Source organism: Macaca thibetana, chromosome 9 (genome assembly GCF_024542745.1).
Source record: "Macaca thibetana thibetana isolate TM-01 chromosome 9, ASM2454274v1, whole genome shotgun sequence".
NCBI lineage: Eukaryota > Metazoa > Chordata > Mammalia > Primates > Cercopithecidae > Macaca > Macaca thibetana.
In genome coordinates this window covers 60,182,317-60,194,530 of record NC_065586.1, presented here as the reverse complement: position 1 = coordinate 60,194,530, position 12,214 = coordinate 60,182,317, and the positions used below count along the sequence as shown (strand labels likewise).

Sequence of the window (12,214 nt, the reverse complement as noted above, 5' to 3'; positions counted from 1 at the left end):
TGTTTACATAAATCCTGTTTGAAAAAGGTATATACAGGCCAGGCGCGGTGGCTCACACCTGTAATCCCAGCACATTGGGAGGCCGAGGTGGGCAGATCACTTCAGGTCAGGAGTTCGAGACCAGCCCGACCAACCTGGTGAAACCCCATCTCTACTAAAAATACAAAAATTAGCTGGGTGTGGTGGTGCATGCCTCTAATGTCAGCTACTTGGGAGGCTGAGGCCAGAGAATCGCTTGAACCTGGGAGGCAGAGGTTGCAGTGAGCTGAGATCACGCCACTGCACTCCAGCCTACGCAACAGAGCAAGACTCCATCTCCAAAAAACAAAAAAGAAAAGAAAAAGTTACAAACAGTTTGTTTAAAACCTTATGGTTGGCACAGATTTTATAATTAATGTCTATTTATATCTATTCTTACTATATTCTAATAGTTGTCCTATCACATAGATATGATTTATCTTCTTTACAGGATAGGTGAGAATCAGAGTAGTTAATGATCTGTCTAAAGTAAAGCTAAAACCAAAATCTTACTCATCTGATTCTCAATCCAGTCTTCGCTTCACTATTCCTTGCTACCTTTCTGAAACATTAACCTGTTAAACTATTCCTGTAAGCCTTTAAAAGTCCCAGATTTGATAGTCACAGCAGCATATTTGAAAATAAGTGAGAATTTCTCTTTAGGATGTGCGGCTGTGGTTAGGTCTAGTAGTTAGTATTGCGTCACATGATTCTGGATGCATTTTTTTTTTCCCATTGTATTTTTTCCCATTGTATTTCCTGCTGAGCCATGTTCATTCACGTATCACTCATGTGCACACAGCCCTAGGGCCAGCTAAATATAAGCCAGGCTTCTATACGTAATACCACTGAGCTAGAATTGGAAGCAGGTTCTTTTGGTTTTTTCCAAAGACTGCCCCCTTCCCTTTCACTTCTCCTGTATCAAATTACTTCTATTTTCTATTTATTACTTCTAGTTGGCCTGTTTCACATTACTTCTATTTTCCATTTTTCCGCAAATCAAAATGAATTTTCAGGTAATACACGGATGATTTTAGAAAGGCAGCCTTCCCTTTAGAAATACCTCTAAGATGTTTTATAAAGTGACAGAGTAGTTGAACGTTTAGAATGTTCCTAATTGAAAAGATTGAGGGTTGAAAAATAAACCAAAACACTTATGGGAAATTAGAGTATACAGTAATTTCAGCAAATGATTTTAGTACAAATGGAAAAACCATCTGGAAAAAAATATAAGGTTCCAAATTTATTCTTTCCATAAAAATAAACTTCACACATTAAAAAAATTAAATGTGGCAAATGAAATCATATACATTTAGAAGAAAATATAACATGGAAGACTGTTTTTAAAAAATATAATTTGAGAATGAAGGCCTTTTTAACCATAACACAAAACCTACAAGTCACATAAGAAATTCTTAAATAACTACACAATATGAAATTTCTGCCTAGACAGAAACCTCATTTCTATGATACAATGCTGCTGTGAAAAACAAATTTAAAAAAATAGAAAAAAACTAATTTCTGCAGTAGGAATTGAAAAAATAAACTCAAAGTCAAAAAACAAATGACACACTAGGCAAAAATGTTTGTTGTTCATTCACGGATAAAGAGTTAATTTCTTTAATATGTACGTCAATAAGGAAAAGACTAAGGACAAAACAAGCAAATAATATCAATATAAAAATAAAATGGATTTTAAACATAAATGAAATTCAACTTTGAAATTAGAGATATAAATTAAAACTATAATTAGGTACTTTTATCTTTTAGATTGGCAGAGAACAAAAGATAAAGAAGTTTCATCATTCCTTGAGTAGGTAAACAGGCATATTCTTTCACCATTGGGCCATCTGACTCTTTAGAGGAAATTTGGCAGTATCTTTTAAATTGAAATGCACATACCCTTTAACCCAATAAGTTTATTTATAGGAATTTATCCTACACACATAATCACTTGTGAAGCCAAAGAACTGTGCATAAGGATATTAATTACAGCATTGACTATAAGAGCAAAAGATTGGTTGGTTGATCAATAAGAGGCAAGTTAAGATACAGTACATACAATGGAATATTCCGCAGCTGCTTTTTAAGAGGCAGATTAATATGTTTTGTTTTGTTTTGTGTTTTTGAGACAGAGTCTCACTCTGTCACCCAGGCTGGAGTGTAGTGGCGCGATCTCACTCACTGTAAACTCCACCTCCTTGGTTCAAGCAATTCTCCTGCCCCAGCCTCCTGAGTAGCTGGGATTACAGGCGCCCGCCACCTCGCCCGGTTAATTTTTGTATTTTTAGTAGAGACGGAGTTTTGCCATGTTGGCCAGCCTTGTCTCAACTCCTGACTTCAAGTGACCCACCTGTCTTGGCCTCCCAAAGTGCTAGGATTACAGGCGTGAACCACCGAGCCCAGCCTGGATTAGTATGTATTGATAGGGATCAAGGACCAAGACACATTGTTAAATAGAGAACAAGGGGCAGTAGAGTGTATAATGTAACTTTCTCTGGAACAATGTATAATATTTGCTTCTGGGGATGGGGACTGGGGGACAGAAATGTAGGAGACATCTTTTTCACTATATATCCCTCTGTACAATTTGAATTTTTCTCATCACATGGATGTTATCTCCTCTAAAAAGAAATATAAATTTAAACACAATTAATACTGCTCACCATACTCCCCCACCTAATGCCAGGCCAACTCTTCTTAGGGAAGGCAGAGATGAGAGTCTGTAGCTAGGCTGCATAAGCTTTGTTGCACCCTTCTTTCCTGCCTACATTTCCTAATACTTGAGATCTCTGTTTCCCTAGGGGTAACTTTCACTGTAGAGACCTGGAGTTATTTATTCCTCTTCTAAGCCAGCTTCAGAATGTGTTTTGTCTTAGTTTATATAATACATCTAACTTAGGTGAGCACAACTACCAGCTAGATTTTTTCCCCCAGAACTCCAGGGCTATTGGTATTCCTGTCTGGAGAAGCAAAGATAACTTGGCTAACTGAGACTTTCTGGGCTACAGACACAACTGTCCCCAGAAGAGCCTCAAGAGAAGCTCCTGTGCTGTTTTGCTCCCCTCCTTTTCCTTTCTAACCAATTACCAAATGTTTATTTGGCTTAGTAAAAGTATACTAATTTTAATCATTTAGGTGGAATGTTTCTCTAATGAATCATCGCCTCAAGTATAATAATTACACAGCATCATGACACTGCCATGCACATCATTAAATATCACATTAATATTAATCTAAGGGCCAGGTGCAGTGGCTCATGCCTGTAATCCCAGCACTTTGGGAGGCCGAGGCAGGTGGATTGAGGTCAGGAGTTTGAGACCAGCCTAGCCAACATGGCGAAACCCCATCTCTACCAAAAGTACAAAAATTAGCTGGGCATGGTGGCAGGCTCCTGTAATCCCAGCTACTTGGGAGGCTGAGGCAGGAGAATTACTTGAACCCAGAAGATGGAGGTCACAGTGAGCCAAGATCGCGCCACTGCACTCCAGCCTGGGCGACAGAGTGAGACTCCATCTCAAAAACAAACAAACAAACAAAAATTAATCTAAGTTTTCTCCTGTTACAACAAAAATTATTTCCGGGTGCTTAATCATCATAACTGCGCAATTAACAATGCTCATTCATTTAAAGCTAAAAAACACAAAATCAGTAGTTGGACCTTTGGAATGTTCCTAATTGAAAAGATTGAGGGTTGAAAAATAAACCAAAACACATATGGGAAATTAGTGTATACAATAATGTTGCGGGAAGTCAGGGACCCCAGAGGGACCGGTTGAAGCCGTGGCAGAAGAACATAAATTGTGAAGATTTCATGGACATTTATTAGTTCCCCAAATTAATACTTTTATAATTTCTTATGCCTGTCTTTACTGCAGTCTCTGAATATAAATTGTGAAGATTTCATGGACACTTATCACTTCCCCAATCAATACCCTTGTGATTTCCTATGCCTGTCTTTACTTCAATCTCTTAATCCCGTCATCTTCTTCGTAAACTGAGGACGATGAATGTCGCCTCAGGACCCTGTGATGATTTGTGCAGTGTCAGCTGCACAAATTGTTTATAGAGCATGTGTGTTTGAACAGTATGAAATCTGGGCATCTTGGAAAAAAAAACAGGATAACAGCAATGTTCAGGGAACACCAGAGATAAGACTTCTGGCCACCCGACGCAACAGAGCCATATTTCTCCTCTTTCAAAAGCAAATGGGAGAAATATCGCTGAATTCTTTTTCTCAGCAAGGAACATCCCTGAGAAAGAGAATGCGCCCTGAGGGTAGGTTTATAGGCTCTTCTAGAGACACTTGTGTCTGTAGCCCAGAAAGTCTCAGTTAGCCAAGTTAACTCTGCTTCGCCAGACAGGAATACCAATAGCCCTGGAGTTCTGGGGGAAAAAATCTGGCTGGTAGTTGTGCTCACCTAAGATAGATGTATTATATAAACTAAGACAAAACAAATTCTGAAGCTGGCTTAGAAGAGACGCCTTAAGGCGTGCTGTCTTTTATGGTCCAAGCCGAAGGGATGAAATAAGCCCTGGTCTCCTGTAGCGCTCCCAGGCTTATTAGGACGAGAAAAATTCCCGCCTAATAAATTTTGGTCAGACAGGTTGTCTGCTCTCAAACCCTGTTTCCTGATGAGATGTTATCAATGACAATGCGTGCCCGAAGCTTCATTAGCAATTTTAATTTCGCCCCATACTGTGATCCTGTGATCTCGCCCTGCCTCCACTTGCTTTGTGGTATTTTATTACCTTGTGAAGTATGTGATCTCTGTGACTCACACCCTATTCCTGCACTCCCTCCCCTTTTGAAAACTGCTAATAAAAACTTGCTGGTTTTACGGTTCGGAGAGCATCACGGATCCTGCAGACATGTGATGTCTCCCCGGGACACCCAGCTTTAAATTTCTCTCTCTTGTGCTCTTTCCCTCTATTTCTCAAAGCAGCTGAGACACCTAGGAAATAGAACCCACGTAACTATCGGGAGCGGGTTCTCCCAATACAATAATGATTCTCAGCCTTCTTTTTCTTGTTCTAGTTTTTGGCAGAATAGTGGGATAGAGTCGGGATAAAAAGGGAAATGCAATCTCTTATGTTGAGAACTGCCTTAGTTCCCAAGACAGCTTCATACATGTGCTCCACATGCTGGGCAGGCAGCAGGGCAGGCAGGGTGGGAGCACCAGTCATTCCTAAGAAGCACAAAGGACAGTGGTGAACACTCAGTGAAGAATCATCATGAAGTTTTTCCCTCTTGCTTCTGTTACAGGAAAGAGGGATTTCATGGGAAGAAATCAGAAGCAGCTACAGAGAAACCGAAATTAGGGTATCCTCCCATTGCTCCATTTTACTGCATAAAAGAAGATGTCCTTGCTTATGTGTTTGACAATGTATGGAGCAAGGTTGTGAGCTGTATGGAGGAGTTGACACGTAGTCACTGGGAAGGATTTGCCTCTGGTAAGGATCTTTGTGAAAACAATGTAAAGATCAATTGTTTATGATTTCTAAACCCTAACCAGTCTATTAGATGATATGCTTCATAGTGCAAAAGGTGGGTATGGGCCAGGCACAGTGGCTCATGCCTATAATTCCAACACTTTGGGAGGCCAAGGGGAATGATCACTTGAGCCCAGGAGTTTGAGACCAGCCTGGGCAACACAGTGAGATCCCATCTCTCTAAAAAAATTAAAAATTAGCCAGGCATGGTGGCATATACCTGTAGTTCCAGCTATGCAAGAGGCTGAGGTGGGAGCATCACCTGAGCCCAGGATGTCAAGGCTGCAGTGAGCTATGATTGTACCACTGCACTCTAGCCTGGGCATAAGATGAGAGACTCTGTCCTCTCACATACCACAACATGTCTGACACCAGTGGGTGGGGTTTTTCCCCCACAACCCAAGCAATTCTGACACCACATTCTCCAGCAGACACCAATGGAGTGTCCTGTAATTCAATTCAGTTCTGACACAATCTACCAGGAGATACTGTCAGATCCCACAAATTAAGGGCCCAGTCCCACAAGACTACCCCCAACTTCAGATGCCAGTTGCAGGCTCCAAGTTGTGACCTGAATTTCTGACCTACCGCTATTTAGGGCTCTCTGAACCTAGTCCTTTAGGGTTTTTATGGAGGTTTCATTTTGTAGGCATGATTAAATTGTTGGCTATCGCTGATTAACTCGACCTTCAGCCCCTGTCTTCTCCCTAGAGGACAAGGGTTGGGGCTGAAAAAGTGAAAATGTTCCAACCTTCTAATAACATGGTTGGTTCCCCTGCCAACCACTATCTCCCTACCCAATCCTCAGACTATCCAGGAGTCCCTAACCACCAGTCATATGATTAGCATACAAAAAAACACTTACCACTTTGGGTATTATAAGAGTTTTAGGGCTGGTGTGGTGGCTCACGCCTGTAATCCCAGCACTTTGGGAGGCTGAGACGGGCGGATCATGAGGTCAGGAGATCAAGACCATCCTGACTAACACGGTGAAATCCCATCTCTACTAAAAATACAAAAAAAAATTAGCCTGGCGTGGTGGCGGGTGCCTGTAGTCCCAGCTACTTGGGAAGCTGAAGCACGAGAATGGCGTGCACCTTGGAGGCGGAGCTTGCCATGAGCCGAGATTGCGCCACTGCACTCCACCCTGGGTTGACAGAGTGAGACTCCATTTCAAATTAAAAAAAAGGGCAGAGACCAAATGTATGTTTATTATCATCTCATGATATGGTATGATATGACCATATATTTAGTCTCTGCCCCGATTTCAGATCACAGTAGGTCTGACTTATGTTTGTATTTCCCACAGAAACTAACAGGTATTCAGCAAATATTTGAGAATAAGTAGATAAATAAAAAGGCCTAGTCTATGATGATTAGACAGAGCTTGCAGTTTTTCTTTGAATATAATGATTTACGAAGAAAAATCATGTGCAAGTAGCATGTTTTTTAAACTGCTTTATTAAAGCATAATAGATATATAATAAACTACACTATTTTTTTCTTTTCATTTTATTTTTATGTATTTGAAGGGTCCAAGTGCAGGTTTCTTATGTGCATGTATTTCTTAGTGATGAAATCTGGGTTTTTAGTGTACCCATCACTCTCAAATCGTGAATATTGTACTTAACAGGTACTTTTTCAACCGTTGCCTCCCTCCCACCTTCCCACCTTTCGGAGTCTCCAGGGTTTCTTATTCCACTCTGTACGTCCATGTGTACCCATTTAGCTCTCACTTATAAGTGAGAACATGTGGTATTTGACTTTCTGTTTCTGAGTTAGTTTGCTAGGATAATGGCCTCCAGTTCCATCTATGTTGCTGCAAAAGACATGATTCATTATTTTGTATGGTCAAGTAGTAGTCCATTTTATTTATCCAGTCCTCTGTTGATGGACACTTATGCTGATTCCGTATCTTTGCTACTGTCAATAATGGAGCGATAAACATATGAGTGTGAATAAATATGTATTTTTTGAGACGGAGTTTCACTTGTCACCCAGGCTGGAGCTCTGTGGCGTGATCTTGGCCCACTGCAACCTCTGCCTCCTGGGTTCAAGCGATTCTCCTGCCTCAGCCTCCCAAGTAGCTGGGATTATAGGTGCACACCACCACACCCAACTAATTTTTTGTACTTTTATTAGAGATGGGGTTTTGCCTTGTTGGCCAGGTTGGTCTTGAACTCCTGACCTCAAGTGATCCTCCTGCTTCAGCCTCCCAAAGTGCTGGGATTACAGGCATGAGCTACTGCACCTGGCTGTAAATATTTTTTGATAATTTCTTTCTCTTTGTGTATATACTCAAGAGTGGGATTGCTGGATCAAATGGTAGTTCTATTTTTAGTTCTTTGAGAAATCTCCATGCTTCTTTCCATAAAGGCTGTACTAATTTACTTTCCCACAAACAGTGTATAAGTGTTCCCTTTTCTCCGCGTCCTTGCCAACATCTGTCATTCTTCATATGGTCGTTGGATACTTGTATGTCTTCTTTTGAAAATGTCTGTTCACGTCTTGTTTCTCTCTCTGTTTCTGTCCCCCTTCCCCCCCACCTCTCTGTCACCCAGGCTGGAGTGCAGTGGCACAATCACAGCTCACTGCAGCCTTGACCTTCTGGGCTCAAGTGATCCTCCTACCTCAGCCTCCTGAGTAGCTGGGACCACAGGTATGCACCACCACAACTGGCTAATCTTTTGTATTTTTTTTGTAGAGACAGGGTTTAACCATGTTGCCCAGGCTGGTCTCAAACTCCTGGGCTCAAGCCATCTGCCCATCTTGGCCTCCCAAAGTGCTGGGATTACAGGCGTGAGCCACCATGCCCAGCCTGTTCATGTTCTTTTTCCCCTTTTAAATAGGGTTATTGTTTTCTTATTGAGTTGAAATCCTTGTAGATTCTGGATATTAGTCATTTGTCAGATGCATAGTTTGCAAATATTTTTTGCCATTCTGTAGGTCGTCTGCTTATTTTGTTATTTCTTCTGCTATGCAGAAGCTTTTTAGTTTAATTGAATCATTTGTCTATTTTTGTTTTTGTTGCTTTTGCTTTTAAAGACTTGGTCTTAAATTCTTTGCCTGGACAATGTCCAGAAGACTTTTTCTAGGTTTTTTTCTAGGATTGTTATAGTTTCAGGTCTTGGGTTTAAGTCTCTAATCCATCTTGAGTTAATTTTTGTATATGGTGAGAGGTATGGGTCCAGTTTCATTTTTCTGCATATGGCTAACCAGTTTTCCCAGCACCACTTATTTAATAGAATCCTTTCCCCAGTGTAGAGTTTTGTTGACTTTGTCAAAGATCAGTTGATTGTAGGTATATGGCTTTATTTCTTGGTTTTCTATTCTGTTCCATCGGTCTGTGTGTCTATTTTTATACCAGTACCATGCTGTTTTGATTACTATACTCTTGTATAATTTGAAGTGAGGTAATGTGATTCCTCCAGCTTTGTTCTTTTTACTTATGATTATTTTAGCTATTTGGGCTCTTTTTTGGTTCCATATGAATTTTAGGATTTTTTTTTTCTAATTCTGTGAAAAATGGCATTGGTAATTTGATAGGGATTGTGTCGAATCTGTAGACTGCTTGATCTGTACAGTCATTTTAACAATATGGATTTTTTCAATGAGCATGGGACGTTTTTCCATTTGTTTGTATCATCTATGAATTCTTTAGTCAGTGTTTTGTAGTTCTCCTTATAGAGATCTTTCACCTCCATGCTTAAATGTAATCCTGGATAGTTTACTTTCTTATAGGTATTATAAATTGAGTTGCCTTCTTGATTTGGTCCTTGGCTAGATCATTATTGGTGTATTGAAACCCTACTGACTTTTGGATCTTCATTTTGTATCCTGAAACTACTAAATTTATTTATCAAATATAAGTTTTTTGGTAGAGTCTTTCAGGTTTTCCAGATATAAGATCATACCATCAGCAAACAGGGCAATTTGACTTCCTCTTTTCCAGTTTGGATGCCTTTTGTTATTTTCTCTTGCCTGATTGCTCTGACAAGGACTTGTTGAATAAGAGTGGTGCAAGTGGGCATCCTTGTCTTGCTCTAGCTTTAGGGAATGCTTTCAGTTTTTCCCTGTTAAGTATAATGCTAGCTATGGGTTTGTTGTATATGGCCTTTATTATGTTGAGGTATGTTTCTTCTATGCCTAGTGTGTTGAGGACCTTTATCATGAAGTAATGTTGAATTTTATCCAGTGCCTTTTGTGCATCTATTGAGATGATCATTTGTTTTTTGTCCTTAATTATGTTTATATGATGTATCACATTTATTTATTTGCATATGTTGAATCATCCTTTCAACTCTGGGATAAATCCCACTTGGTCATGTTGTAGTGTCTTTTTGATGTGCTGTTGGATACAGTTTGCTAGTATTTTGTTGAGGATTCTTGTCTGTATGTTCATAAGGGATATTGGTCTTTTCTTTTTTCATTGTGTCCTTGTCTGATTTTGGTATCAGCTGTACTGGCCTCATAGGGGCCATAAGCAAGAAGATGTGAGGAGTACAGTCCACTTAAGTCTTGGTCTCACAGCAGCCTACACCAGGGAATCAGGTATTGTCCTAGGTATGCATAGGAGAGCATGGCTTCCCTGTCCCTCCTCTACCAGGTGGCAGCTACAGCAACATCAACTCAAACTTGGCTCAAGGATAGGGTGCAGCCCAGTATTAAATTCTCGAAATGTACCTTGGGCCTGCCACCAGGGAGGGTAGAGCCCCTCAAACTACATATTTAAAGTGTGTTATAAGTTCTGACCTATGTATATACCCATAAAACCGTCACCACAATCAATATAGTGAACATATCCATCACCCCCAAAAGTTTATGCCTTTTGTAATCCCTTCCTCCTGCCCTTGCCTATCTCTGCATCTCCAAAGTGATTATCACAAAAAGAGTGATCTGCTTTCTGCCACTGTAGATTAGTTTGCATTTTGTAGAGTTTCATGTGAGTGGAATCACATGTACTCTTTGTCTGGCTTCTTTCACTCAGGATAATGATTTTGAGATTCATCACTGTCATTATGAGTATCAACAGTTTATTCCTTTTTATTGCTGAGTAGTATTCCATTGTATCACAATTTGTTTATCTGTTGATGGCCAATTGTATTCTTTTCAGCTTTGGGCCATTACATGTAAAGGTGTTATAAGCGCTATTGTACAAGAAATTGGGGGCATACATATTTTTTTTACTGGGTAAATTCTTCATAGTAGAATGGCTGGCTTATAGTTAGATATACATTTCACTTGTTAAGAATTGTTTATGTAGGTTTTCTGTGCTGCTTAACAAACTGTCACAAACAGTGGCTTCAAACAACATACCTCATATATTTGTGAGTCTGAAGTCCAGAAACAGCTTAGCTAGTTCTCTGTTTAGGGTTTCACCTGGCTGCGATCAAGCTGTTGGCCAGGGCTGGGCTCTCATGTGGAGACTCAACCAGAGAAGAAGCCACTTACACTTTTGTGCATTCTTAGAAGCATACAGTTCCTTATAGCTGTAGTATTTATGTCAGCTTTATTCTTCAAAGCCAGGAAGAAAGACTGAGAGCTAGTGGACTAACAAGACAAAAGCCTATATAATATAATGTGATCATGGGAATGACATCCCATTACCTTTACCATTATCTATTGGTCTGAAGCAAGTCACAAGTCTTGCCCACACTCAGAGTGAGGAGATTACACGTAGGCATGAACACCAAGAGGTAGGAATCATGCATGGGCCACCTTAGTGTCTGTCTACTACATGCCTCAATGATTCATGTTCTTCCACATACTAAATACATTCACCTCACTCCCAAGGTTTTCAAGAGTCCCATCCCATTGTAGCATCAGCTCAAAGGTCTGGAATTTTATCATCTAAATCAGGTCCTGGTGTGGATGATGTTCCTAGATGTAATCCATTCAGTACAGGTTCTATACACAATTTCTCTCCATTTGTAGATCTGTGAAACTAAAGAGACAAGTTGTCTGACCCCAACACACCCAGCATACAAGAGTGGGACAGGAAAAGGATAACAGTTATAGACAGTACAGTTAAAAGGAGCAGGGAATGGAAGGTTAAAAAAAGGGTTCACAGCAATTCTGAAATCCAGCTGGGTAAATATTGGAAGTTCCATGACTAAGTTTCAAGGGACTAATCCTCTGCAGTTCTTTGCTCCATTCTCAGGGTGCCTGGTTTCACCCTCTGAATCATCTTTCCTTTTTTCATGAATGGCAACATGTGTTTATAGCTAAGTGGTTTTATCAGTCTGTTTCTTGCCAGTAGAATTTTGGGGGTCTGACAACTTTATTCCATTTTGTAGTGACTCTGTCCCTTTAGTCCAAATTGGCAGTTTTTCTGTTGAAATAATTTTCTCAAAAACTTTCTGGCTCTTCATGGTATCAGTGGGGTTTACCAAATTAGACAAGAGCCACATCTGTATCTTTTCAGATCATTTCTTCCCTATCTTAGGGTCCTGCTTGAACGGCTGGCTGAGAGACAAAGCCCTTATCTGTGGTTTAAGAGGATCTTCGAGATCAACCCTTGATCTCTTGAAGGGACCCTTTGTGTGGGCGAATACTCTAACCTTTTGATCTTTCTGAGATGTTAGTAAAAGGCTGTCTACTCGCACCTTTTTTTCTCTAGATCACTCTGGCCAGTATTAGCATCTTTTACCCTCTAGAGAAACCGAGAATTTGCAAAATCATCAAGTCCTGGTTACTTTTTGTT

General features: G+C 40.2%; 1 protein-coding gene across 7 annotated transcripts in view; it reads left to right on the top strand.

The window, feature by feature from the left end:
* The window catches only part of FAM149B1 (family with sequence similarity 149 member B1), a 519,129-nt gene that overhangs the window by 44,430 nt on the left and 462,485 nt on the right, over positions 1–12,214 (top strand). For all 7 annotated transcript variants that reach the window (XR_007728685.1, XM_050803425.1, XM_050803423.1 and 4 more), the window contains one exon: positions 5,285–5,472. Coding sequence is in view for 6 of the 7 variants with exons in the window: in XM_050803425.1 (XP_050659382.1) it covers positions 5,285–5,472 (188 nt within the window). In the remaining variant the exon portion in view is untranslated. The remainder of the gene's footprint in view (positions 1–5,284; positions 5,473–12,214) is intronic.